The following is a 25,210-nucleotide window of genomic DNA, read 5'->3' on the forward strand; positions in this document are numbered from 1 at the left end:
GCACATTTTGAGAAAGTGAAAAACAACATCTGAGCTTGGTGGTTTCCATTTTCGCTTTTCCCCCTCCCATGCTCTGTTCAATTAAAAGTTTTGAGAAAATATTACAACCATACTCCTTGTCTTTGTGGTAATGAAGCATATTAATTTGAATGTGATGAATACAATATTCCACTGACTTTTTTATTCCCTTATCTACAAAAGTTTAAAATAATGGACCAATTAAACCAGGAGAGAAGAATGCAGGATTTGCCTGGGGATCCAATTCAGCAACCAGAGAACTGAAAGAACAAAATTTTTTGACAGAGTCTGGGCCAGACTTCATCCCTTACCTATAGCTGACAAACAGTAAGTCAAATTGGGCAGATGTGGACCAGCGCAGAACACATACTATATTGAGGATTGAAAGGCCAGGTTCCAGACCGTCCTCTAATATTTTCTTAGTGAATATTTGTTGGATGAATGCATGGATGGGTGGATGAATAGATGGATGGATGGACAGATGGACGGAGAGAGAGATGGATGAATGGATTGTTGGATGAAGTTGAAAGATGAAGGTAGATGACCTCCCATGGTCTGATTCTTTCTAAGGTAGCAAATTAAGCCTAGGATGGGCTGACCTAACCCTTCCAAGGACTCAGAAGTTAGGGCAAGAACTTACAGGGAAGGGTTCAGTTCTCTGACCTCACTACCCTAGAGGCATAAACTATAAATTATAGAGTTGGCCTGAGCTCAGTTTCCCTGGGAGCTCTGCTCTAAAGCAGAGCCCCTTGACCCTGCACCAATTTGGTTAACCCAAGTAAGGCTGAGCTTCCCCCAGCAGGAGCTCCTGCTTTGGAAAAGAACATCCTGGGTCAGGCACAATGGCTCATGCCTGTAATCCCAGCACTTTGGGAGGCTGAAGCGGGCGGACCGCCTGAGCTCAGGAGTTCAAGACCACCCTGGGCAACATGGTGAAACCCCATCTCTACTAAAATACAAAAATTTAGCCAGGTGTGGTGATGCAGCACACCTGTAGTCCCAGCTACTCAGGAGACTGAGGCAGGAGAATTGCTTGAGCCTGGGAGGTGGAGGTTGCAGTGAGCTGAGATCACACCATTGCACTCCAGCCTGGGCGACAGAGTGAGACTCTGTCTCAAAAAACAAAAAAAAAATTAAAAAAAAGAAGAGGACATCTGGAGCAGGCCTGTGAACCTGACACATGGTCCAGGTGTCTCCCCGAGGACTTCTGGAAGTCTCCCCAACTCCCTGTGGTCCTTTAGGCATTAACACCACCTTGTCACTGTGTCTTCTGAGGTAGTCTGGAAGTTCATACCCCACAATCTCTGTGTACCTTGTCCCCCATTCTGTTCTCTGCATTGCAGATGGTTTAAAACACACACACATACACACGCAAAATGTTGTTCCTTTTCTTAAAACCCATTGTGGCCAGGCTAGACAAATCCTTAACACGGTCTACAATATTCTGCATGGCATGGCCCCTGGGTGCCTCCCAACCTGATCTGTCGCACACCACCTCCACCTTTGCCTGTTCCCTGGGCCTTAGTACTAACCTTTGGTTCATTCCTAGACACCTTTTCAGCACTTAGGCCCCCACAGCCCTCGGAACCTTTACACTTGCTGTCTCTTTTGCTTTAAATGTTCTTGCCCCACCTACCACCTAGTTAATGCCTTTTCCTCCTTCAGCTCTTAGTTGAAGCATCACTTCCTCAAGGAGGGCAGCCCTGATGAAACTCATTATGCAAACTCCAGCCTGGGTTGGGCCTTATCTTTATGCTGTCATGGCCCTGAGTATTCTTCCTTTATGGCACCAATCATGGCTTATATGATATACTTATGCTATTATTTGAGTTATGTCTGTCTCCCCCAGTATGCCATTAGTATTAGAATCATTGATTTTTAATCATTGTATCCCTAGTGCTTAGCACAGAGCCTGGCTCATAATAGATGCTTAATAAATATTTGTTGAATAAATGAATGAGTGAATGAATAAATGCCTCATTCAAGAGCTTTGGCTCTTTCTGTACTACTACATTACTTCTATTTTTTAGCTCTTAATTCTCAAAGCACTTTCTTTGTCCTGGGCTTATGTTGGGAGCTTAGACAGTAAAGCTTAGACGGTAAACTACAGTTGCTCTCAAGCAGTTCACAATATAACAAAAAAGAGACACAAATACACAGTGACAATACAGTGTGTCGAGTGCTACAATAGACGGAGGGGTGCAGTTTTATGAATGTGGAGAAGAAATCCTTCTATTCCTCACTGGAGACTTCACTAAGGAGATATTCCCTAAGCTGCTTCTGGAAGGAAAAGGTATTGGCCAAGAAAATAAGGGTGGAGGCAGAATTTCAGGTGAAAGGACCAGCATATGCAAAGGCTCAGAGGGCAGAGCCTGGCACTGGAAACAAAATGCAAGTCACTTCGTGGACTGAGTCCTGGATGAGGACATGGGGCTATGAGAGATGAGGCTGGGGAGGGAGGCAGGGGCCAGATCACAGAGGCCTTTCAATGACAGCAACATATGGCAGCTGCAGAGACAGCATGGAAGGGACTGGCGTGGTGAGACCTGTGATATGGAGAACTCCCTCTCGAAGGGGTTCAGAAAAGAGATGTCCATATTTCAAATGAAGGGCTTCCTCCCCTGGAGAAACTGAGGCTCTGCCCCAGGGCTGTCCATCAGATTCCTTCCCAGAATCCAAACGCTTCCAAAGGATGTTCAGTGTGGCTGACCTTGCTTATTTATTGTGGGGAGAATTAATTTCAGGGTAGAGAATTTTAAAAAAATATAAGATTAAGCAGTGTAATCAGCTGCTGCTGAGAGTTGCAAATGCAATAAATAATAATAGCATTGAGAGCTGTTTTTAATAACTCACCAGTGTAATTTAGCCTCGGCTTCTTAGAGCATATTTAAAATATGTCATAGTGTGTCTAATGGCAAATGCCTCATTGCCAGCCTCTGAAGACAAATGTCTTCCCAGGAGGGAGGGGGGAGGAAAATAGAGGAGAAATTGGAGGATTTGATTGCAAACAGGGTGTAGGAAGGCAAGCATTGTTCATTCTGACACCACTAATTCAAAATCTGTGATCTTTGCCTAGGCAATAGGTTTTAGTTGGTTTGTCTTCAAGGGTGAAACAGATGGATAGCAATAATATGGTAAAGGAGATATTTATAATTTGTAAGAGAAGAGGTCGTTTTCAGAATCTATAGAATCACCATTTTCATGCAGTCCACATTCTAATTACAGATCATCCTGGACTATCTATTATAGCAGGTCCCCAGGCAACTGATATCTTGACAACATTTGTTTTACTTAGTTGAGTTACTAAATATTCATGATACCATGAAAATGTGTTATTTAAAAGTGTTTGATGAATTCTGAGTTTTAGTAATTCATATGTGCTGTCTCTGCCCAACCCCGATTAGTCTAAACTGGTGAGATGGGGCTAGGAGTCCTCCCCTCTTGGGTAACAGACTTGACACAGTTAAAGTGAGACAAACTTTGGAGTCAGACAGACCTGAGTTCAAATTCTAGTTCTACCACTTACTAGCTGTGACCTTTTGCAGCTTAAACACTGAGGCTCTATTCCCGATCTGTTAAGTGAGAGTGGTGATGATGACGACCATGACAGCTAATATTTATGGATCGCCTATTGTGTTATCTCCAACACAACGATACAGTGACGTAGGTCTACCATGGTTCCTGTTTCACAGATGAGGAAACTTGAAGCTTAGCGAGCTCAAGTAACTTTCCTGAGGCACAGGGCTAGTGAATAACCACTCTGGGACCTAGTATCTGTTTTAGCTGGTTTCAAAGCCCATGCTGTTAAGTGGGCTCTGATACTATCTTGTACAGTTGGGGGAAGATTTGAGAAGACATGTGTAAGGTATAGTTCCTGGTATGTAATTAAGACTTTATAAATATCTCTTATATGGAAGGACTGAATGTATCTTCCTGGGCTGTGTCCTCGCAGGGAGATATAACATCTATGTCACTCTCAAAGCTTTATTAATGTCCCTGTCACTCTATACCCTTGTCCAAGTTACTCCACACCCTCCAAAGCCTCAGGTTTTTAATCTGTAAAATGGCGGTGGACGGGGGTGGGGAGTGAGAGCTCTTACACATACTACTAGGTTGGGGGTAAATTAGTAAAACAACTTTGGGAAACAATTTGGCAAGACTTAGTAAAAGGTGCATAGATCCTGTGACACAGCAGTTTTATTCCTGGGATAAATGCTAAAGCAGATTGTCTCCATCTCTGCACTACTGACATCTTGGGACAGATATTTCATTGTGATGGGGGCTGTTCTGGGCATTGTAGGGGATTTAGCAGCATGCCTGGCAATTTATTCCCAAGAGGAAAGCAATGAGGAAGGAAGGAAGGAAGGAAAGAAAGAAGGGAGGGAGGGAGGGAGGGAGGGAAGGAGGGAAACATTTAATAGTTAAGTTACATCCACAGGTTTGATTATAAATGTGTGTATTGAATTGGAATTTCTGTTGAAATTCTGATCCCTTCTAGACAAAAGGTAAAAATTGAAACATGTCAATGGATATCTAAATATCATTACTCACTGGCTTTTTTGCAAATGGCTTTCCATTGACAACAGTTACATTTTGTTCAAAGCAACAAATGATTGGTGCTGACAATCCACAGGAACATGGTGCAGTCATTAATGAATGTGCTCATTATTCCTCCCTGCCGGGAGGCATCGACTCCCGTTCTCCAGCCTGTTTTAAGCAGACAGACCTACATCTGCACCTGTCAGCTTGGAACCCTAGTAGGGGAGGGGGATGCTGATGTGATGGAGAATGAAGAATGGGCCCTGCAGGCTGACATTTTGGGAGAGTAGGTTCTGAAATTTATCCCAAAGGACATGGAATCCTGGAAGCAGGGTTCAAGATCCTCCCAAAATTGATCTCCCAGGATGCTTGGAATGATTGTTCCAAGGGTTTTCTAAAATGCCAGGGGAAAACCAGGAAGCTTCTCTCCAGTTGTCTTGCCTCCTTCCTCTCCAGTCTCCATGGAGCTGATAATAAAATGAAATAAGCAGACCTGACTTTGAGAATTAACTCCTGAGGGACAGAGACCCTGGGGTGGAGAGCCAGCCCTGCTGGATTCCACAAGGTGCTGCTTAAAGCACAACACCTCTTCCCAATGACAGGTTCTGAAAGAAAGCCTTGTAGCTAGATGCACAGAGGGTTTTTTTTTTTTTTTTAACCTTTCAGCATCTGTCTAAAATTGCTCTGGGCTGGGTACAGTGGCTCCCACCTGTAATCCCAACACTTTGAGAGCTGAGGCAGGAGGATCGCTTGAGCCCAGGCGTTCTAGACCAGCCTGGGCAATATAGTGAGATCTCTATGTCTAGAATGTTTTTTAATTAGCTGGGCTTGCTGCCTGCACCTGTAATTCCAGCTACTTGGGAGGCTAAGGTGGGGGGATCACTTGAGCCCAGGGGGCTGAGGCTGCAGTGAACCATGATTACACCACTGAACTCCAGCCTGGGCAACAGAGTGAGACCCTGTCTCAAAAAATATATATATATAAATAAATAAATAAAAATAAATGGCCAGGTGCAGTAGTTCATGCCTGTAATCCTGGCACTTTGGGAGGCCAAGGCAGGTGGATCACGAGGTCAGGAGATCAAGACCACACTGGCCAACATGGTGAAACCCTGTCTCTACTAAAAAATACAAAAATATTAGCCAGGCATGGTGGCACGCACCTGTAGTCCCAGCTACTCAGGAGGCTGAGGCAGGGGAATCACTTGAACCCAGGAGGCAGAGGTTGCAGTGAGCCGAGATTGTGCCACTGCACTCCAGCCTGGCAACAGAGCAAGCCCCCGTCTCTAAAATAAAATAAAATAAAATAAATTGCTCTGTAAGTTGACACCACTAAAAACATCATTAGTAGTTGTAATAATTAAGATAAAGGAGAAAACTGTGCAGAGCCCAGCACAGTGCCTGCCCCATGGAAAATCCTAATGACATTTAGTTTCCCTCTCTTTGCCCCCATTTTCTTATCTATAAAACAGAAATAATGCTGTATCCTAACTCAAAAGTTGATTATGGAGAGTGGCATAGTATTGTTTCAACAAATATTTATTGAGAAACTGCAACATGCAAATAGATGTAAAAGGTTAAACAGAACTTTGCAAATTAAAAATCCTAAAGGACATTTTAGACCTTATGAACTTCCTAATAGGTAAGACTTTTTATCTATCTGCAGTGTCCAACAGGTGCAAAAGCTTGGGCGGACTGTGAATATCTAAGAAAAGAGAGAGAGCGGAAAGGAGGGAGGAAGATGAAAGAAGGAAGGGAGGAAGAAGGGAGGGAGGGAGCGAGGGAGGCGGGGGAGGGAGAGAAGGGGGAGGTAGGGAGGGAAAGAAGGAAGGAAAGGAAAGGAAAGGATTACAGGTGGGAGGGAGGGAGGAAGGGAGATATCATTATTATTGTGCAATTGTTATCATTATATAACTAATTTAAACAAACCCATCCTGTGCCCACAAAAGGGCACCAAGATAAAGGCTAAGATAAAGAACACACGAATCATTTTCCCATTTTCGTCAGTGATGGGAATGGTAATGATTTTCTCTCTGAACCATAACCATCTTGCAGTTAAATAATTGCTTTCTGATAGAATCAGGAGCTCTGAGATGGTGCTCTGAGGAGTTCTTTCATTTCTTTCGCACCTTTTAAAGAAAAGAAAACTTCAAGTGCAATTATTGGCATTATTTTAATACCGACTGCAGCAGAACATTCTGGAAAATGAGGCCCCTATCAAATTAGTTTTTCCAAATGAGGTTTAGACAGTACCTTACCAGGAGAACCACTCAGAAAGCCCCCATGGCAGCAGCAAGCCCTGTTGAGTCAAGGGCACATGGATGTCACACTGCACATGTGTTTTCAGATAACTAAGTGAACTGCTCCGATCTTGTGGGACATTGCACCACGGGGCCTCTCCATTTACTTCAGGTTACACAGCAACAAGCAAGCTGAGAGCAGCAGAAGTAGCTAGCTAAAATTGCATTTGATTTTGTGACTGCTAGAGGCCAATACTCAAGTGAAGTTTAAGCAAAAACAAATCATACTCAGCTGAAAACATTTGCCTGGAAGAAAGATCTGTGGCTGGAGAATTGGAGTTCATGCACCCAGCAATTTCCAGAGGAAGTCTGATTCCCCTACCTGAAGTAACACTCCTTCCTCTCCCCAGATCCAGATCTCCAGACTATACGTACTCAATATATGACTTGTCCATGGGGCCCAGCTGAGCATTATTGCCTCTAGCTTATGGTTAATAATAACAGTAATAATTATACTAATATTATTCTTTCTATGCATAATTACTAATTCATCTTAATCTCACAACTCTATGAAGTACATACTGTGAATGTCTCTGTTTTACAGGTGAGAAAACTTAGGCACAGAGAAGTTAAGTAACTCATCATAGTCACAGAGCTAAGTAGGAGGCAGAGTTAAGAGTCAATATAGGCTTCTGACCCAGAGATTGTGCTCTGGACCTCTGTGCCACACTCCCACTCACTGGGTATCAGGGACTGTGCTGAGCAGTTTATGGCATCATCTCATTTTGTTATTGTAACAACCCTATGCTATGGGTATCAGTATTATTCCCAGGTAAGGAAACTGGCTCCTTTTGGAGCTTGAGTGACTTATCGTGGTCACACATCTAGTAAGTGGCAGAGATAAAATTTAAACCCAGAGCTAAAATTGTTTGGCAAAAACTTGGCATTTGTGATTGTGACCATCTTGGTTTCCAAGACACCTGGGGGACTCTTCAGACCATGGCCAGTATTCATTTGTCAAGATGCAAGGACCTAAATTGGAATCCAGTCTTTTATGATGTCTGGATCATAACAAAAGTCAGGTATCTGCTCCATGAGGCCAGCTAATCCCCCCACAACCCCACATCCCCCTGACACACATCATCCTCACCTAGAGAAACCTTTTCACAAATAATCAAACCTTTGTTTCTTTAAGGCAAAGGGACCTAAGGGGAAAAAAAAAATGCCTGTCAGTATTGATAAGGAATTGAAGAGGACCAACAATGTGAAGATTCTTGGCCAAAAAAATAAAATAGTAATTTGGGACAAATTTAGTAAGAGAAATATCAGAATCTGTGCAGGCTCACATCTCCAATACAAACATATTCACCTTACACTCTAGATGGAAATAGTAAAGAGCAATTTGTGAAATAGATTCCATGAGTGCCCCAATTAGGGCAAACATTTCTCATCAAATGAAGGATGGAACTTCAATAAATATTTCAAAGCTGGTTACATGTAGAGAGATTTGTGAAGAAACCTTGTGGCTCTGATGGAACTGGGATGTGAGAAGAAGGCAGGTTTTCTGATAAACAATTCCTGTATCTTTCACAAATGCCAAATCACAGACTCAGCTTGGGACATATGAGGACAGCACAGACTTTGGAGGCAGGTAGATTTTGGGTTGTCACTCAGACACCCACTACTATGAGACCTGGATTTCCTTCTGACGTTATTGGGGATAAGAAGTGGCACCTCACCATTTCTAGGAAATAGTAGGCAAGTCTTTCTGGTTGCCAGTGAGGTGACTCACCTGAGACACAGTTGCTCCTAAAGTTCAAGGTTTGGAGACAATCAGAAGGGGAGCTGTCTGTGAAGTCAGAATTCTTGGAAGAATGTAAGTCTTTACACAGTAACAGCAAAGCAGACAGTGGGAACCACTACTCTACCTTCTTGCATCATTCTTTCCTAGAAATACCAGAAAGCAGTGAGGGATTAAGTCTAATTCCTGGCACCTGACCTTATATCTAACAGATGCTCAGTATTACCTGTTGATGGGACCTCACTGGGAATGTTTTGTGTGCAGTACAAAAGGGCAATAGATGAAACTTTGGGACGGGAGCCCAGGAAAATGGCTGAGAGGAGAGCTTATGCCTAGCTTATGCATGAGCTTGCAAAAAGGGAGAATACACAGGAGGGAAGATCAGGAACAGCATGAGTTTTATAAGGCAGAGAGTTGTTGGGAAGGAAGCAGCAGGGAGAGGGGAAGGAGTAAGTAGAAACCTAGAAGAGATACAGCTAAGATAAGCCAAGAGAACAAAGTATTGACTTACCAGAAACATGGAAGTCTTCCTGCTTCTAATTTAGTTCCGCATATCTGGATATGTGAATGCCTAAAATCCCATTAAGCCCAGTGGGTTAATTATTACACTTGCTAGGGCCCCAGAGGAGAGGAAACACAGTAAGTCAGAAAAACCTCTGGGCAGGTGAATTTCTCAGGTTTTCTTCTGGGCAGATGGGATCTGGAATGGTAGCGTGGCATCCTGGTAATTCAGAGACAGTGGGGAGGGTGCAGAAACACTGATGTGTAGCATTTCTGTGGTGTCAACACCCTACCATGGCTGATTTCAAGCTGACAAAGGTTTAGCAACTGCCTTGCTGATTTCCTGAAAATTTAACAATTAGCTTTCATGAGATGCAGTGGGCTGACCCCAGGACATCACTGCCTACACACCAATGAGAATGGAGATTGACACAAAGAACAGAGTGGAGAGACACAGAGCAGGGAAGACAAGATTTTCCCGAGTCTCAATCCAATATGTAGACTATGTCTCCCTTTTCACAAAGAAGGAAGGGGAGGAGAGACCAGCATTCACATTCAGTTATTGTTGTTTTAAATCCATTACGCACATACATAGGAGAAAATTTCAGCAACAGTCACCCTCTGAACCCAGTTCCTCAGTTCTCTCCAGAGGCAACTAAAATGCTCAATTATTAGTGTATCCTTTTGGAAATATTTTATGTATATGACATTGTGTGTGTGTGTGTGTGTGTGTGTGTGTTCCTTTCCAATATTAAAATAATATTAACATTGGTAATAGTGGTACTAAACAACTTAGGGCGTTTTTTTTTTCATTTAATAGTATATTTTTAGTATCTTTCCAGGAAAAGATACATGGATGTGCCACATTATTTTTAATGGCTCACATGGTACTCCTTTTATGTATGCACTATAATTTATGGAACCAGTTTTCTCACCGATGAGCATGTAAGTTCTTTCAGACTTTTACTGTTATAAACGAATGATGCAATGAATATCCTTGTACATATATATTTGTGCGCATATGTAGGTATCCTTACAAGTGGAATTTCTGAATAAATGGATATATACAATTTATTTATGAATTTACCTTCCTACAAGTGATTCAAGAGAGTGTCTTTGCTCCACAGTGTTGTCAATATAGTGTATTCTCAAAATCTGACACCAATATGTGTGAAGTGCCTGCTCTGTTCCCACACTTTACACAGATTCTCTTATTTGCATTAAGTTTATTTAAGAAGAGGAAACTGGGCCTCATGGAGATCTAGGAACTTGCCCAAGGACAGGTCTCTGTGACTCTAAGAGTGCAATTTTCCCTTTTCCTCATGTCAAGCACCTTTCCCCACCAGGCTCACTGCTGACAATCCAGTGTACGAAGAAGGGAAATTTCCCCCACAGAGCCCAAAAATTTAGGACATGCCGACAGCATCACTCTTTTGCCTCCTCATTCTCTCTTTCATTTCCAGAACATTTGCTCACTCAGTGCTGCCCAGTGATACTTAGCCAGCCTGATTACCCATCTAATAATTTCTGATACTAATATAAAACCTTCCCAAAGACAAATATAACTGAGACGCACTCCAGCTTACCATAGCTTTCCTGGTGGTACAGTTTCCAGGGACATTTCACTGTGTCAAAGCAGGGACCACATATGTTCCAGACCAGCTTGTTGGGTTTTTCACTGGGAAGTAAAGACAAATTGTTGTCCCTTTGAAAAAGTATCTTTCATCTCTCCATCTATCTGCGATCTAAAGCAATGGGGCTCTTTCTGTATGTCTTTGAAATGGTCTACACTGACACACGTTTTCTCTGAGCTGCCGAGAGAATATGCCATGAGATGTTGCCAGTGATGGTTACACTCAGCTAGCAGAAGATTAGGGACCGGTTAAACCTTTGGAGAAATTGCCTTGGGAAAAGAGGAAATAAAAGCAAATATTACTATGAAACATAGAGATTACCAGGTAGGAGGAGGAGAGAGGTGGAGGGAGGGGTAGGAGTGGAAGGAAGGGAGGGAGGCAGAAAGAGGAAGGCAGACTGGTGGAAAATAAACCGTGCACTTTAGAACAGCAGGAAGGGAGGCTTGGAAGCCTGGTTTTCTGGCTTTGAATGACCGCCTAGCGCTTGCTGGTGCGCCAGGGTGCTGTGAGGATGTGGGCAGAGGGCGAGTCCGAAGGGCTCCAGACACTGGGAATAGTGGTGGTCGTGTGCTCCTCCCTGAAACTTTTGCACTACCTCGGACTGATTGACTTGTCAGACGGTAAGCGAACCCTGGAGCTTCCCCGTTTTCTGTGAATGTGTTTTTGTGGCTTCGGTTGCCATGAGAGTCGTTTCGAAAATGCACGGAAATGAGGGCGGAGACCCGAGAGATTTGAAAAAGCCGGGCTGAAACAGCGTGGTATTGGTCCCCGCCTCCCCAGTCGCGCCCCAGTGCTGCGCTGTCCGTCGTGCTGAAATGTGGTGCGCCTGGGGAGTGCCGGAGCCAGGAAGTTAGGGTCTCCTGCTCCGGCCCTATGAGCATGTGAGTCTTGATGGATTATTAGCTATGGGTGAGGCCAGCACAACACATCACAATTCTCTCTGAAGCTGTCTGGTAACTACGTATATTGTTGATGGAAGCCAGTGACTTTTAAAAGCCATTATGTTGATTAACTTTTTTAAAGAAGTTTAGGAGATTATATGGAGGTAAAAACCTTTGTAAAATGCTAATCACAGTGTCTCACAATTAGAACACATTTAATAAATGTCAGTTTCTTTGCTCAACCCTTTTAAGAACCCTTATTCCAAAGCCACCTCCTCAGCTCTGACTTCAGCTCCATTCCTTAGTGAGAATGGGGTTATAAATCCAGGTTAACCCGATTGTTTAGGATTAGAAAGTGATTTGGTTTCCAACGTTGAAGGAGTTCAAGAAACAAAGAGTTTTATTTTTCCTCCTTATGAGATATTGTTCCAAATAGAACACAGTTTGTCTAGATGATTTTTGTCACTTAAAATTAGGCTCCAGGAAAGATTCCAAATTTCATGAGCAATTGGGCTCATAAAACAAGATCAAACTCCAATAGTGTATATCCAAAGTATGTATAATGTGTATTCGGTGTATATTCTTCCACCACTGCATGGTGTAGACAGAATTTCTCTTCCAAGGGGCACCACATGACAAAACCGTACATAATAATGAAATGCATTTGTAGACAAAGGACTAGCTAAAATACCAACTGAAAGTGGGAAGACCAGAAACTGAAGTGTAAGATGAGGTAAGCCCTGGAGTAAGAGTCAAGAAATCCACTTTCTATCCATAATCTGTCTCGGTTTAATGTTGGTCAAGTCATTTTTTTAAAAATTCTAGGTCTTGGTTTCCTTATGATGACTTTAGATCTCTGTTCCTTGGAATTCTAGAGTGATCCAAAGGTTTCTTTTATTCACTTTTGTGGGTTGAGATGGGCAGCCAGACTGTGAGTCCCTCAGCTCTGCTTCAACCAGAACAGCTCCACTTTACTGTTCAGCATGTTAGCCCTGTGCGTAAGGATGTTTTTTAGCTTTAGCTAAAATTTAGTGACTCTATGACCCTAAGGCCCTGCTTCCCTGAGATTTTGAAAGCTGAAGCACATTCGGAAAACTTTTTCTTCCTTAAAAATCACCTGAAATCTGACAATCTGGAAGACTAGCTCTGTCTGCTCCAGCCCTTGGTCCCTTAGATGTGCTTTTCTGAAGATCCAAACTCAACCTGCCAGTCAATATACCAACTGAGCAGAGCCCCTGTTCTCCACCAGATTTCAAGAGAACATGTTCCATTCCTGTTCAGAGCTTCAGAGCAGCTTCCGCTAAGATTGCACATTAATGCAACAGCTTCCTATTTTTTTTTTTTTTTTTTTTTTTTGATGAGACAGGGTTTCACCATGTTGGCCAGGCTGGTCTCGAACTCCTGACCTCAGGTCATCCACCTGCCTTGGCCTCCCAAAGTGCTGGGATTACAGGCATGAGCCACCGCATCTGGCCAAGCTTCCTACTTTCTTATAAGGCTAAAGTTGCAGTAGAAATATTCCCCTGCTCTTCCTTTCCATATCATAAGTATCCATCTTCCTTCCCCTGCTTTAACTTCTCATGATTGCAGTTTTTGTTTTATTACAATAAAGGATATCAATCATTCATCTAATGTTATAGCAATGAGGGGATTTAAGGTGAAAGGTAGAGAACATATGTTGAGAACTATTTCTGGAAACTCTAGGTGAAGAAAAAGAAGGAAATTAACATTTATTCAACACCTACAATGTGCCAGGTACAGTGCTAAGTGCCTTTATATACATGAGTTAATATAAACCTCAAAATAATGCTCTAAGGAAAACATTTTAAATAATGCTAAAGTTAAATATCATGATTCCTTTTATATAAGGAAGAAGACAGATTTAGAGAAGTTAAATAAAATTTCCAAAAATGCAGCAATAGCAAGGTGGAGGTATTTGTCTCTAAAATTTCACCCTCTGTTCTGTACACCAAGTACCTCAGCAAGTAATCCAGTTCCAGATGGGATCTGCAGTCTGCCATTAAGTCTTTACCACACATAGGCTCTTATGCTAGAGCCCTTACCATATGGTCCAAAATGCCATTTTTAATGTGTATTTGATATGGAGACTCTGTTCACAATTTGAGTACTAAAGAGAGAATACCACCTCCTAGTAGATACACCAGGACCAATGTAATGCCGTCATTCTAAGGAGAGCAGTGAAACATCTCCAAAGAACCCATCTGTAGTCTTCCTTCGGCCCTTGATCTTATTCCTATTTTATTTTTAAGGTTTTCTTTTTTTCTTCGAGACTAAATCTCACTCTATCACCCAAGCTGGAGTGCAGTGGCATGATATCAGTTCATTGCAACCTCTGCCTCCCAGACTCAAGCGATTCTCCTCACTCAGCATCCCAAGTAGCTGGGACTACAGGCATACACCACTATGCCCAGCTAGTGTGTGTGTGTGTGTGTGTGTGTGTGTGTGTGTGTGTGTGTGTGTTAGTAGAGACAGGGTTTCACCATGTTGCCCAGGGTGGTCTTGAACTCCAGAGCTCAGGTGATCCACCTGCCGAGGCCTCCCAAAGTGCTGGGATTACAGGCATGAGCCACCGCATCTGGCCAATCTTTTAGGGATAATTTTAGAACAGTATACAGATATTGAGCCAAGAGTCAAAAGAGCTCGGTTGCAATTCTGGTTGTGCCATTTATCAGTTGTGTGAGGTTGGACAAGTCTCTTTTTCTCCCTAGCTTTCTCTTTCCTCATTTATAAAATAAAGAAATGAGAATGATAGTTGTATTAATTTCTGAGGACTGCCAGAACAAATTACTACAAACTGGGTGGCTTAAAACAACAAACATTTATTCTCACATAGTTCAGGAGGCTAGCAGTTTGAAATCAAGTTCTTGACAAACTCCCCTAGAGTCTAAAGTCTCTAGAGAAGGATTCCTCCTTGCCTCTTCCAGCTTTTGGTAGCTCCAGTGTTCTTTGGCTTGTGGCAGCATCACTCCAATCTCAGCCTCTAGTTTGTGGTAATGTATTATGACAGTCTTAGGAAAATAATACATCGGTATTTGGAAATGTTTCTTCATTTGCCACAATATGATATCAAATAAAATACATCCACTTAAAAGTTCAGATATGGATAGACCCATTGATTTGGAATGCTAGTGAATGTAAAGGCTTAGGTCAACTTCTCTCTGCAATTCCAAGGAGGATGAGAAATAGCAGCCTTGACCTCCCACCAGCGGGAGTTTCCCTCCTTCATCCTGGTCACTGGCCACACAAGGACCTGGCATCTCCCAGTAAATATGTTCCTCTGCAACATAAGCCACAAACCTCTCTCTCTCTTTTATCTCTTTCCTCTTTCTACCTTCATATTTGGTTGGCTATTTTTAGTTCTTTAGTGCAGATATAGTTACACTTTAAATGACACACAGCCTTTAATTACTTACATGTTGACTTGAAGCAATGTCTGTTCCTCACCTTCTTGGAAATATCAGAAGACAAGAACGCTTTTACTTCCTCCTCCTTCTCCCATCCTTCTCTCTGTCTACTTAATCTGTTTATCGTATTCTCATTTTTACACCATCAGGGTTTATGATGCTCCCAGAACATACCTCCTTCAAGGTAAATGGGAATGGTAACCTTTGGCCTCTCCTTGCCCATAAGGACAACTCAGTCTCCTGCTCTGCGTGGGTTCCCAATTTGGCCCTAAGACTTTTCTGTTTGTATGATCAGCAAAAGGACATCAAATACTTTCCATCCTCCAATGAGCAGAACACATTCTGTGGTCAGAAGCCTTCTCATTACTTCTGATCTCAAAGGGACATCCAGAGTTGCCCAAACCCAGGCCAACCACCCTTCCATTTAGCCACAGCCTGAAGATCCCAACTATGACCAACAAATAAGACTGACTCCAGATCCCACTCTGCCAACTGCCTACCTAATACCCAGACTCTTGCAGCTGAGAGAGTCTCTTCTAAAATCCAGCCCAAAAGGCACACTAGATGTGAGGACCAGAATATCTTGTATTTTGTAGTCTATTATAGCAAGCATAATAAACTTGTTTGTTTGAGACAGAGTCTCACTCTGTCGCCCAGGCTGAAGTGCAGTGGCACGATCTCAGCTCACTGAAACCTCTGCCTCCCAGGTTTAAGCGATTCTACTGCCTCAGCCTCCTGAGTAGCTGGGATTACAGGCATGTGCCACCGTGCCTGGCTAATTTTTGTATTTTTAGTTGAGACATGGCTTCCCCATGTTGACCAGGCTAGTCTTGAACTCCTGACCTCAGGTGATCCACCCACCTCGGCCTCCCAAAGTGCTGGGATTACAGGCGTGAGCCACTGTGCCCAGCCGATAAACTTTTTAAAATTACTTTTTCTATTCCATATCATAGATTCTGGGGGGAAACAAGGCCCAATTTGAGTAAAAGCAACTGCATTTAGCTGGCTTGAACTTCTTCAGAGAAAGAACAACATAAAATATTCAGCTCATCTGATTTTTTAATGACATTTCCTTTTTATTTATATTCAATTACACAAGTAATACATGAACAGATTCTCCTTTTTTTAAACCATCCCTTATTCTACAGATCAGGTGAAAGTACTTGTTGCTGGCCTGTACTTCCCATCCCCACTTTTGTCCCCAGGACAAAGTACTATCAGGATACTAGCATTTAGAGTGAGCAGATTCCTAGTACTGACATAAGGAGGATCACCATCTAATTTTTAAATTTTAAAAAATGAACACAAAGTCTATTAGAGGAATGAAATGAACCTGCTTTGTAGGTACATAATATTTCTATCTCCAGAGAGAAAGGAGGAGAGCACAGATAAGATAGGAAGATGAGAGCTACAATAAATGAGAGAAGAGAGAAACTGTCAGAAATGGCAGGGCAGAAAGAGGGAAAGAGGTGAGAATGAGAGAGAGGGGGAGGGAGGAACAGAGGAAGATACTAACAAGGAGAGTCACTCAGTTCTGAGGCAAGCACTTGATTCTCCATGGTTCATTTGGGTATCCAAGTAAGTTATTTCCTATAATCATTGGCCTTTAGGAGTCTGCTTAGCTAATTAACAGTTTGCCAATTGTTTTTTGTCCCACATTCTCCAGAGACTTTACACTGCAAAGGCAGACCACAGCAGCCCGCCTTACACTTGAGTTGTGGCCAAAGCACCATCCCCACCAGACAAAGCCAGCCCCACAGCTGACCCCGGCCTGTGAGTGTCTGCAAACTGGCTGTAAAGAACATTCTGTCTAGTTACTTCCTCAGTAACCTCTGGGGCTGGGCACTGGAGGTTTTCTGAAAGGAAGTGTTTGGTGTCTCACACGGCCATGTGCTTAGTATATTCCGTGCAGCACTCCACCGAGCCAGTGCCCTTGAAATGAGCAAGCACTGCAGCCATCTTCCTTTATTTCCCTCAAGGCAATATCCAAGGATTAAAAAGTCAGAGCCGTCTGCAGATTCCTCCTCTCTACCTTGCCCTGCACTTTTTGTGCCCCTCCTCTTCCCCCTCTCCAGCCCCAAACCTCTCTCCTGATCCACGGTACTCCTCCTGGGATGTCCACTGGGGCTGATCCTCCCCCATTCTCCCCCTGAGTTCCCTGCTGTTAATCTGTCTCCAGCAAAATTAACCTAGCCTATGTCCCATGCCCTCTGGACTCTGGCTGCTCGTCAATCACTCTTAAAAATCAGGTGTCTCCTTAGGCAATCATTTTGTTTTGATTTTATGTGTAAAAAAACCTGAGTAAATTTTTTTTTTTGAGATGGAGTCTTGCTCTGTTGCCCAGGCTAGAGTACAGTGGCATGATTTCTGCTCACTGCAACCTCCGCCTCCCAGGTTCAAGCAACTCTCCTGCCTCAGCCTCCCGACTAGCTGGGACTACAGGTGCCCACCACCATGCCTGGCTAATTTTTGTATTTTTGGTAGAGACAGGGTTTCACCATACTGGCCAGGCTGGTCTCAAACTCCTGACCTTGTGATCCACGCACTTCGGCCTCCCAAAGTAATCACTGCTGGGATTACAGAAGTGAGCCACCGTGCCTGGCCAAACCTAAGTAAATGTTTTAAAATTATACTACTAACATAGCATACAGGCTTTAGACTGTTGGTTGCTTTTAAGTTTGCTTACTTTAAAAGCTAGAGAGAAGATGGTTGAGGTGATCTTGTCTCCTTCAGTATTCACTCTGAGCCATGCCTCCTGAGGAAGTTTGCTTTAGGGGAGGCGTTGCTATGTTATACACTCTACGATGCACCAGCCCTTGCCTCAGAAGGCAAGGTTTGAACCCCAACACTGTCTTTTGCACACTGTTACCTTAGGAAATAGATTTCATCTCCTTAACTCACTTTTTACATTTGCAAAATGGGTAAATTGTGACTACCTCACATGGATGTCATGAGATGAAATGTAAGAATGTGTGTCCCTGGCATATAGTAACCACTTCTGCCAAAGACTGAGTTATCCAACTGCAGACAGAGAACAGCTGGTGGCCTAATCAAAGGGAGACACAAAATAACAATGCCAAGACTGGAAAAGGAAGTTCATCTTACGATTTCCAAGAGAAAAAGAAATATGACTGTATTATAATAATAGGTATATTTATTAAGCTCTTACCATGTGCCAAGCAAAGTTCTTTATATGCATGATATACTTCATATACATTATTTCATTTAGTCCTCATGGCTACCAGATGAGCACCATTATTTTCCCATTTTACAGATGAGGCACAGAGAAGTTAAGCCACTTACCTAGGAAGGGCAGTCCTAGGCAAGAAACTGGGATTCAAATCCAAGAGGTTGGATTCCAGACCTCAGGCTCTATTATGAGAAGTACCTAAATAGAGATTGGTTTAACCAAAGCCTGAGTCCCAACTAAGGGCAAGACTGTGACACGGAGGTCACTAATCAGAATGAAAGATTGAGCCAGAGTTGAGTTGTTGGAATGTATTTTGGTACATTTAGGTTGTTTTAAGTATATCAATCTCCATTCCACTCAATGGTTGAGTTCAGTTTCAAGTTTTCCAAATGCTTTATGGGAAAGTCATATTTTTCTCCCATTGCAGCAGGGATGCCAGCGCAGCCATGCTTCTCAACCACCAAGTAGAAGCAAAGCCAAACTGACCCAAGAAGATGAACAGAGGGAATCCAGGCAGTTCCAACTTGGGTTCACAGCTGCAATTCTCAAAGGATGGACTAAGCCATGTCACCCCTCCAGATAACACAGTCATATTAATAGTGACCTTTTGGAGGCCTCCCTAAACAGCAGGTGAAGTCCCAAAATCATTAGATTATTCCTGGCCTCAATTGTGGCCCAGAGGGAGAGCCCTAAGATTTTTCCATGGAAACAAAGATCTAAATTCTGGGACTATCTGGGCCATGTCCACCCTGCACCATTTACTACAAAATGGGCTGATCCTATGGAAGCACACTACCTGTGTTGTGGTCATATAGATCATCACCTGGCTTATCCGGGGCTAACCAATTAGCATGGAAATGGGACACCCAAGAACAAGAGGATAGAAAGAAGGGAAGGGTGGAAAGAAGGAAGGAGGAAAGGGTGGGAGGGAGGGAAGAGTGGTAGTTTTGGAAGGAAGGAGGGAATCAGAGCTAAAGATAATACATGATATGAGTCAGTGTTCAATGTCCCTGAAGATTAGGGGAATCAAGCTTTGCTTCCAGGAGAATTAACACAGGAGAGCCAACAGAGATGTGGAAATTTAGGAAGTCAGAGGAGATATTCTTTCATTCATTCATTCGTTCATTCATTCACTTGCTCATTTTTACATGAATTGACTCTAGAACAGATGCTGGAGATACAAAGATGCATGAGACTTGCCCCCATCCTCAACAGTCATTCACAGTCTAATCAGAAAGAGAGCCTTGCATTTGGAATACAATATGGAGTAATAATACCTCTGTGTTCAGCCTGCACAAAATACTCTGTATGCATGGTCATATATCCCTTGAAACAACTTTATGAGGAAGATACTACTATAGTATCCATTTGACAGATAAGGAAACTGAGGCTTAGGGAGGTCAAATAACTTGCCCAAGTAAAACAACTAGTAAGTAGCTGAACCACAAAACAGAGATTCATGCAGAAAGCTGTACAACAGAAGAAACCAGGACTACATCTGCCTCAAAGGAACCAGAGAATGCTTCCAAAGAAGGCAGCATTTTAAATGGGTTTTGAAGGATGTATAGCAGCTATAGAGGCAGAGAAGAGGAAAAAAGTCATTTCAAACAGAAAGAACAGGTTGTGCATTCAAAGGTGAATTGAGAGGACAGAAAAGCATGTTCAGGAAAAGACAAGACATTTGTGGGCCTGGGAGCTGAGATATGCCCTCGGGAAGGCTGGAGATGATGTCAAAGACGAAGATTGGACAATAATGCCCATCAGGCCAGGAGCCCCCTTTCTGGATTCACTGCTTCCACTCTTGTGTAGAATGATCTTTTTAAAATGTTCATCAAATCAGGCCCCCCTCTTATTAAACATTTCAAAGGTTTTCTGTTCTACTTAAAACCTAAAACCCTTGTTTCGTATGCAAGGCCTGAACAGCCTGCCTTTATCCTGTAGACAAAGGGGAGATGGGAGGAGGAGCTAACTCACAAAGACAGTGGTTATGTCTGCTCTACTCACACACATCCCTACTGCCCCGCACGGTGCCCAGCACATAGTAGGTCCTCAGTAGGGTGTTGAATGAATGAACAAATCACTGATGAAGGACGGCCCTAAGCAGGGATTTTTCTCCAAAGCTTCCTCACACCTTGGAATGCATTTGGGGGCCCAACACAAAGGTTTCCAACTTCAACAGCAAAGACTCCACCTCCCACACAATGTAGAGTTGCTTCTTGCTCATTTCCAGTGGGTTTCTGTCTTTCTCCACAGCCTGACTCCTTCTCAAAATCTCTCTATTCCCTTCCAAATATACATTCTAAATATTTACAGAAGCTTGTTATTCTCCTCTGAGCTGGCCTACAGTTCTCCTGATATTTCAAAGAATTTCCAAGAATAGGGAAATCTCCTTATATTTCAGAGAATATCCCAAGAATAGATAAAGTTCCATCTGACAAATAGATGCTCAGTAAAATCTGGTGAGTGAATGGATTAATGCAAAAACTAATTATCATGCTGTTCATGGCAAGGGATATGATAATTTTTTCAAGTCCAACTCTGGGGCACCCTCACTTCCACGTCACATGATTAGGAAAAGGGCCCAGGTGGCGTTCAGTAGACATAGACTAAGCCTCAACCCCAGCCCTCAGGCACATCAGTGCCCTCTCTAGGCTCTCTCTCACCAACTTTAGAATTGAATTACATCAGTTGTTTCCAGATGGTGATCTGCAGAATTCCTTTAAAGACCACCTGTGGGATTTGAGGAAGGAAAACTACACTCTCCCAATCTCCCTCTTTAACCCAAGCATCTGATTGCTTTCATCTGTTTTACATACTTAGCTTCTGTGCACAACTTCCTTTGATTAAAGAATTCCTTGCCTTTATAGTAGTGGATGATATCTAAGGATGATGTAAAATACTGGGTGTTAGCTAAGGTTTTACCAGACTTAAAGCCTTTATGCTTTATAATTCCACTTTATTGATGTAGGAAGACACATGATAGACTTACTTTCAAGGTGGATAGAAGGGATGCGACCTAGCCAAGGCTACAGCATTTCTCTATGGCACCACTGCCATGACAACCATCAGTTTGAATGCCTTATGGGTGCATCCTATGGGTTATGCACTGGCCCCAAGCCATAACCCCTAGGACTCTAGAGCCAGCAGCAAACACAAAACACTGAATTAATAATGAGTGAGATCTCTGTTCCCATAGCTGCCACAGGCTAAATAAGTTGAGGGGGTATTGTAAAACCCAAGATGAGATCACTGAGCCTCTGGTATCAAAAAGGTGTATTTCACAGAATGTTTAGTTGGACGAGAGCTTGAAGAGCATGGAAACGATCTGGTATCATTCGGTCAAAGACCAGAATTTAGACCCCAGTTCTGCCATTTGCTGACTAATGACTTTGGGCAAAACACTTAACTTTCCTGAGAGTTAGTTTCCTCATCTATAAAGTGGGGTAATATAACCCACCTTGCAGGATACTGGTAGGATTAGTCGAAATAAATTGTAGGAGAACATTTGGCTCAGTGCTAAGCCTATATAAATACTCCACAAGGGCAGAGAGGGAATGACTTGCCTAGGATCTCCTCCTGGAAATCACACAACAATTCCACTAGTATCATGTGGCCCACAGGCAGCTGGTGGGCACAACCACACTGGCTCAGCATTGCCATGGTCCAAGAGGCTTCTGGTGCCCAGGGAACCAGCAGGGTCCCCTGAGCGTTCCTCCTCAGCTCCCAACACTTCCCTCCAGGCACCAGTATGCAGGGCAAGGTCCTGGAGGGGGCGCCGAAACACCACTCGAGATCCTCACTCTCAGGAATTCAATATAGAAAACACATTAAGACCTGTTTACATGGAACTGCTGTTTATAATTATTGTTCCCTATGGGATATTCCCCACTGCTTCCTCCAATCCTCTTTTAAACTGCTCAACTAATAGAGCTTTCCTGGCTTCCCCAGGGAGACATTCTCAGATGCTAATAGAGACATAATTCAAAAATTGCTTGATATACATGCCCTCAATTTTCCCCAAGAACCACCTAAGTAAAGAGCCCCAGACATGTAACACATTCATTGGCCAGATGCAATTTAACATGCGTGGGATTAAATATACAGGCTACTACAGCCAGGTTGTCATCAAGCAGCAGCAGGCATGGCATTTTATCCTAAGGTACCACCATGGCCAAATGCAACAGGAAAGAAGCAGGCTGCTGGGTGGGACCCCTGGAAGATCCCCTCCTCTGTAATTTCCACTGCAAGCTTTTCCCAGGCTTTTTCAGGCAAAGCAGGGAGTTTTTAAAATAAATCCCCCAGGCTTGGAGAAGCAAAGAATCAATGCCGAGCAGCTCCGGAAATAATAGCTTCCATCTCTCTGATATATAAAGAGGATAAGGAAGGCAGAAAGAAGGGGCATGATATTACGAGATTGCAACAATACATTGCAACATTACATTACAGAATTACAGAAAGCAAGATCTAGCTTCAGATGCCAGTTCATGCACTTACTCCCTGTGTGACCCTGGGAATCACTTAAGCTGTCTGAGACTTAGCTTGTCTAATGACAAACTGGGGATACTAATATCACCTCCCAGGATTGTTGGGAAGGTAAATGGAGATTGACAAATGTGAACACACTTAGTATGTCTTTACATAGTAGGTATTCAATAAACTCTTCTATATATCTTCTCTTTCTGAAAATCTGAATATGGGGAGCATGGATATGCTTATATGTTGGTTAAACAAATGCATGAATGTTGAGCAAATCACAAAATACTAAAATTAGAAGACTAAAAGGAGTAAACTAGGACCGATTAAAAGAAGTTTGCCTTCCCCAAAACTCATAAACTTAATGAAACTTGCTATCTCCAGAGGAAATTAATATAAATTTAAAATAGCATAGGTTTGAGATGACTTTAGCGCAGTTTCTGGAGAATAGATCCATCACTGGTTAATAAACTAAAAACATAGAGAGAACTGCCCAAGGTTACACGAGTAGAAATTTGGTGTCCCCACCACTCCTTTTTATTGCAGAGGGAATTGACATTCAGGGAAGGGAAATGCCCAGCCCAGAATTGGGGATGTGGTCTGGGAACCCAGGTCTCCCATCCCACTCCCTCGCCCTCTCACCCCCTCCCGCTGGTCAGTGTTCTTTGTTCTGTGCTGGCATCCCTGGGGACGGGCCAGCCCCCATCCCCCCGACACACACATACATTGTCCCTTCAAGATGGAGCCAGGCTGACACCACGTAGAATGACCTGGAAGCCCCCACTCAGTCTACCAGTCCTCCCTCCTCACACAGGAATAGATGGGAGGGAAATGAAATAAGCTGCCATCTGCTGTGCATCCTCTGTGTGCCATGCTCTGGGTACCCATCTAATCCTCGTGAAGACCCTGAGAAGTGAGTGTTCTTCACAGAATAGGCAACACCAGAAGGCAGGTGAAGAACGTGCAGAAGCTACAGAGTGCACAGGTGACAGGTATGAGAGCCAAGCCATTCAAACTCCCTGGGTATAGGACCCAGCTCTTCCCACGTCTCTGCCTTTACCGAATCAAACACCTGAGCACGAAAGACCCTCCATCAACATGAACTGCTTTGAATTGACATGAACAAGCTTCAATCAAACTATAAATGCTGAAATTTTTCAATTATAGAAAGTATTTGAAAGATCCCATAAATTCCCCTGTCATATCACGTGAGCTGCATTTACTGCAGCAGACACTTTTTAACTCGGGCTTGGAGGAAGGATTAGCAAGAAGAAAGTGGAGGGGGTCTGAGGAAGGGCTGGCAGCCTAGAGGAGGACAGCAGCAAGAAGCAGGCTGGAGGCAGTTCTGTGCTGCCGGCCTTCATGGGTGTGGCCTTTGGACAGCGCCTTAGCAGGAATGTGGTGGAGAGCAGCCCCGTTCACTCCTGAGGAGAGCCTCAAACTCTTCAGGCAGATCTAGCCTAGGTAGAATCTTGGCCTGGCCCCTCCGGGATGACAGGTGCCATTGCCCAAGAATGGGGAAAACGCTGAAGTGCTCCAGCCAAAGACCCCAATTTATCTTCAGGACAATTTTCACTGGAAACCTTGCCTCACCACTGCCCACTTTTTCAGAAGTAATTAGAATGCTAATCTATAAGAAAGATGACTATTAAAAATAAATTAATAATAGATAATACATTTTGGCTTACAATTTTGAATAATATAGCCATCCCATCTTAAAGTAAAAGTTCATATATTTTTAATAAGCCTGAGACATGTTTTCCAATGAACCACAGATGGTTCATTTTTATTATCCTATAAAGAGACATTATGGGCAAATGTTTTTTAAAACGGTAAAACAGAACCTTAGAGCAGCTCTCTTTTGGAGATCTCTAAGCACTTTCTAAGCATCAGGACCCCCTTCTGTCATCACAGAGACTGAAATGAGGAGATGGTCTCTGTCACCCCCTCACTCACCAGTGAGCCCCAGACCTTCATCCCTGATCAGATGGAAGCAGTGTGGCATGATTACAGTTCATATTCCAACTCTGCCACTCAATGACTAATAGCCAAGCACTAATAATGCAGAAAATGTAAATTTAAAAAATAATCTTCCTGAGATTGGTTATGAAATGCACTCAACACAGCACCATCCACAGAGAGGTTCTTTTTAATTGCTCTTTTCTTTCCTCTTGACACCCAGAATCACAAAGGATGCCTGAAAGCGTCACACATATATATCTGTGACCATAACATGGCATTGCACATACAAAGGAAATAAATATGTGTTACCCATGTGACAAAGGTCCATGAGCTCTGTCCGCAAAAAGCTGTTGAGTTTAAAGAACAAATAATTCTGAAAAATCTTCCAGGAGATGAAATTTGTAGAACTCAAGGGCAGTAAACTAGCCGCTTTCCAAGGACTGGTCATAGCGTTATTGACTTACAATAGCCAAAGATAAGTCAGTATTATTCAAGCCCATTCTCTAGAAAAACCTCATCATCACTGGGGCCAGGGCAGAGAAGTGT

At 43.1% G+C, this 25,210-nt stretch overlaps 1 protein-coding gene across 9 annotated transcripts in view; it reads left to right on the plus strand.

Annotated features, from left to right (window-relative positions):
• Positions 1-25,210, plus strand: part of KCNIP1 (potassium voltage-gated channel interacting protein 1) — a 383,763-nt gene that overhangs the window by 317,390 nt on the left and 41,163 nt on the right. The window contains exon 1 of one of the 9 annotated variants that reach the window (XM_034960932.3): positions 11,160-11,353. The exons of 7 other annotated variants lie outside the window; for them this stretch is intronic. In XM_034960932.3, the coding sequence (XP_034816823.1) occupies positions 11,245-11,353 (109 nt within the window). In that variant the 5' untranslated portion in view covers positions 11,160-11,244. Of the gene's footprint in view, positions 1-11,159; positions 11,354-25,210 lie in introns of those variants that run through there. One more of the 9 variants, XM_034960935.3, reaches the window with a different exon arrangement.

The sequence above is a fragment of the Pan paniscus genome, chromosome 4, assembly GCF_029289425.2.
Source record: "Pan paniscus chromosome 4, NHGRI_mPanPan1-v2.0_pri, whole genome shotgun sequence".
Taxonomy (NCBI): domain Eukaryota; kingdom Metazoa; phylum Chordata; class Mammalia; order Primates; family Hominidae; genus Pan; species Pan paniscus.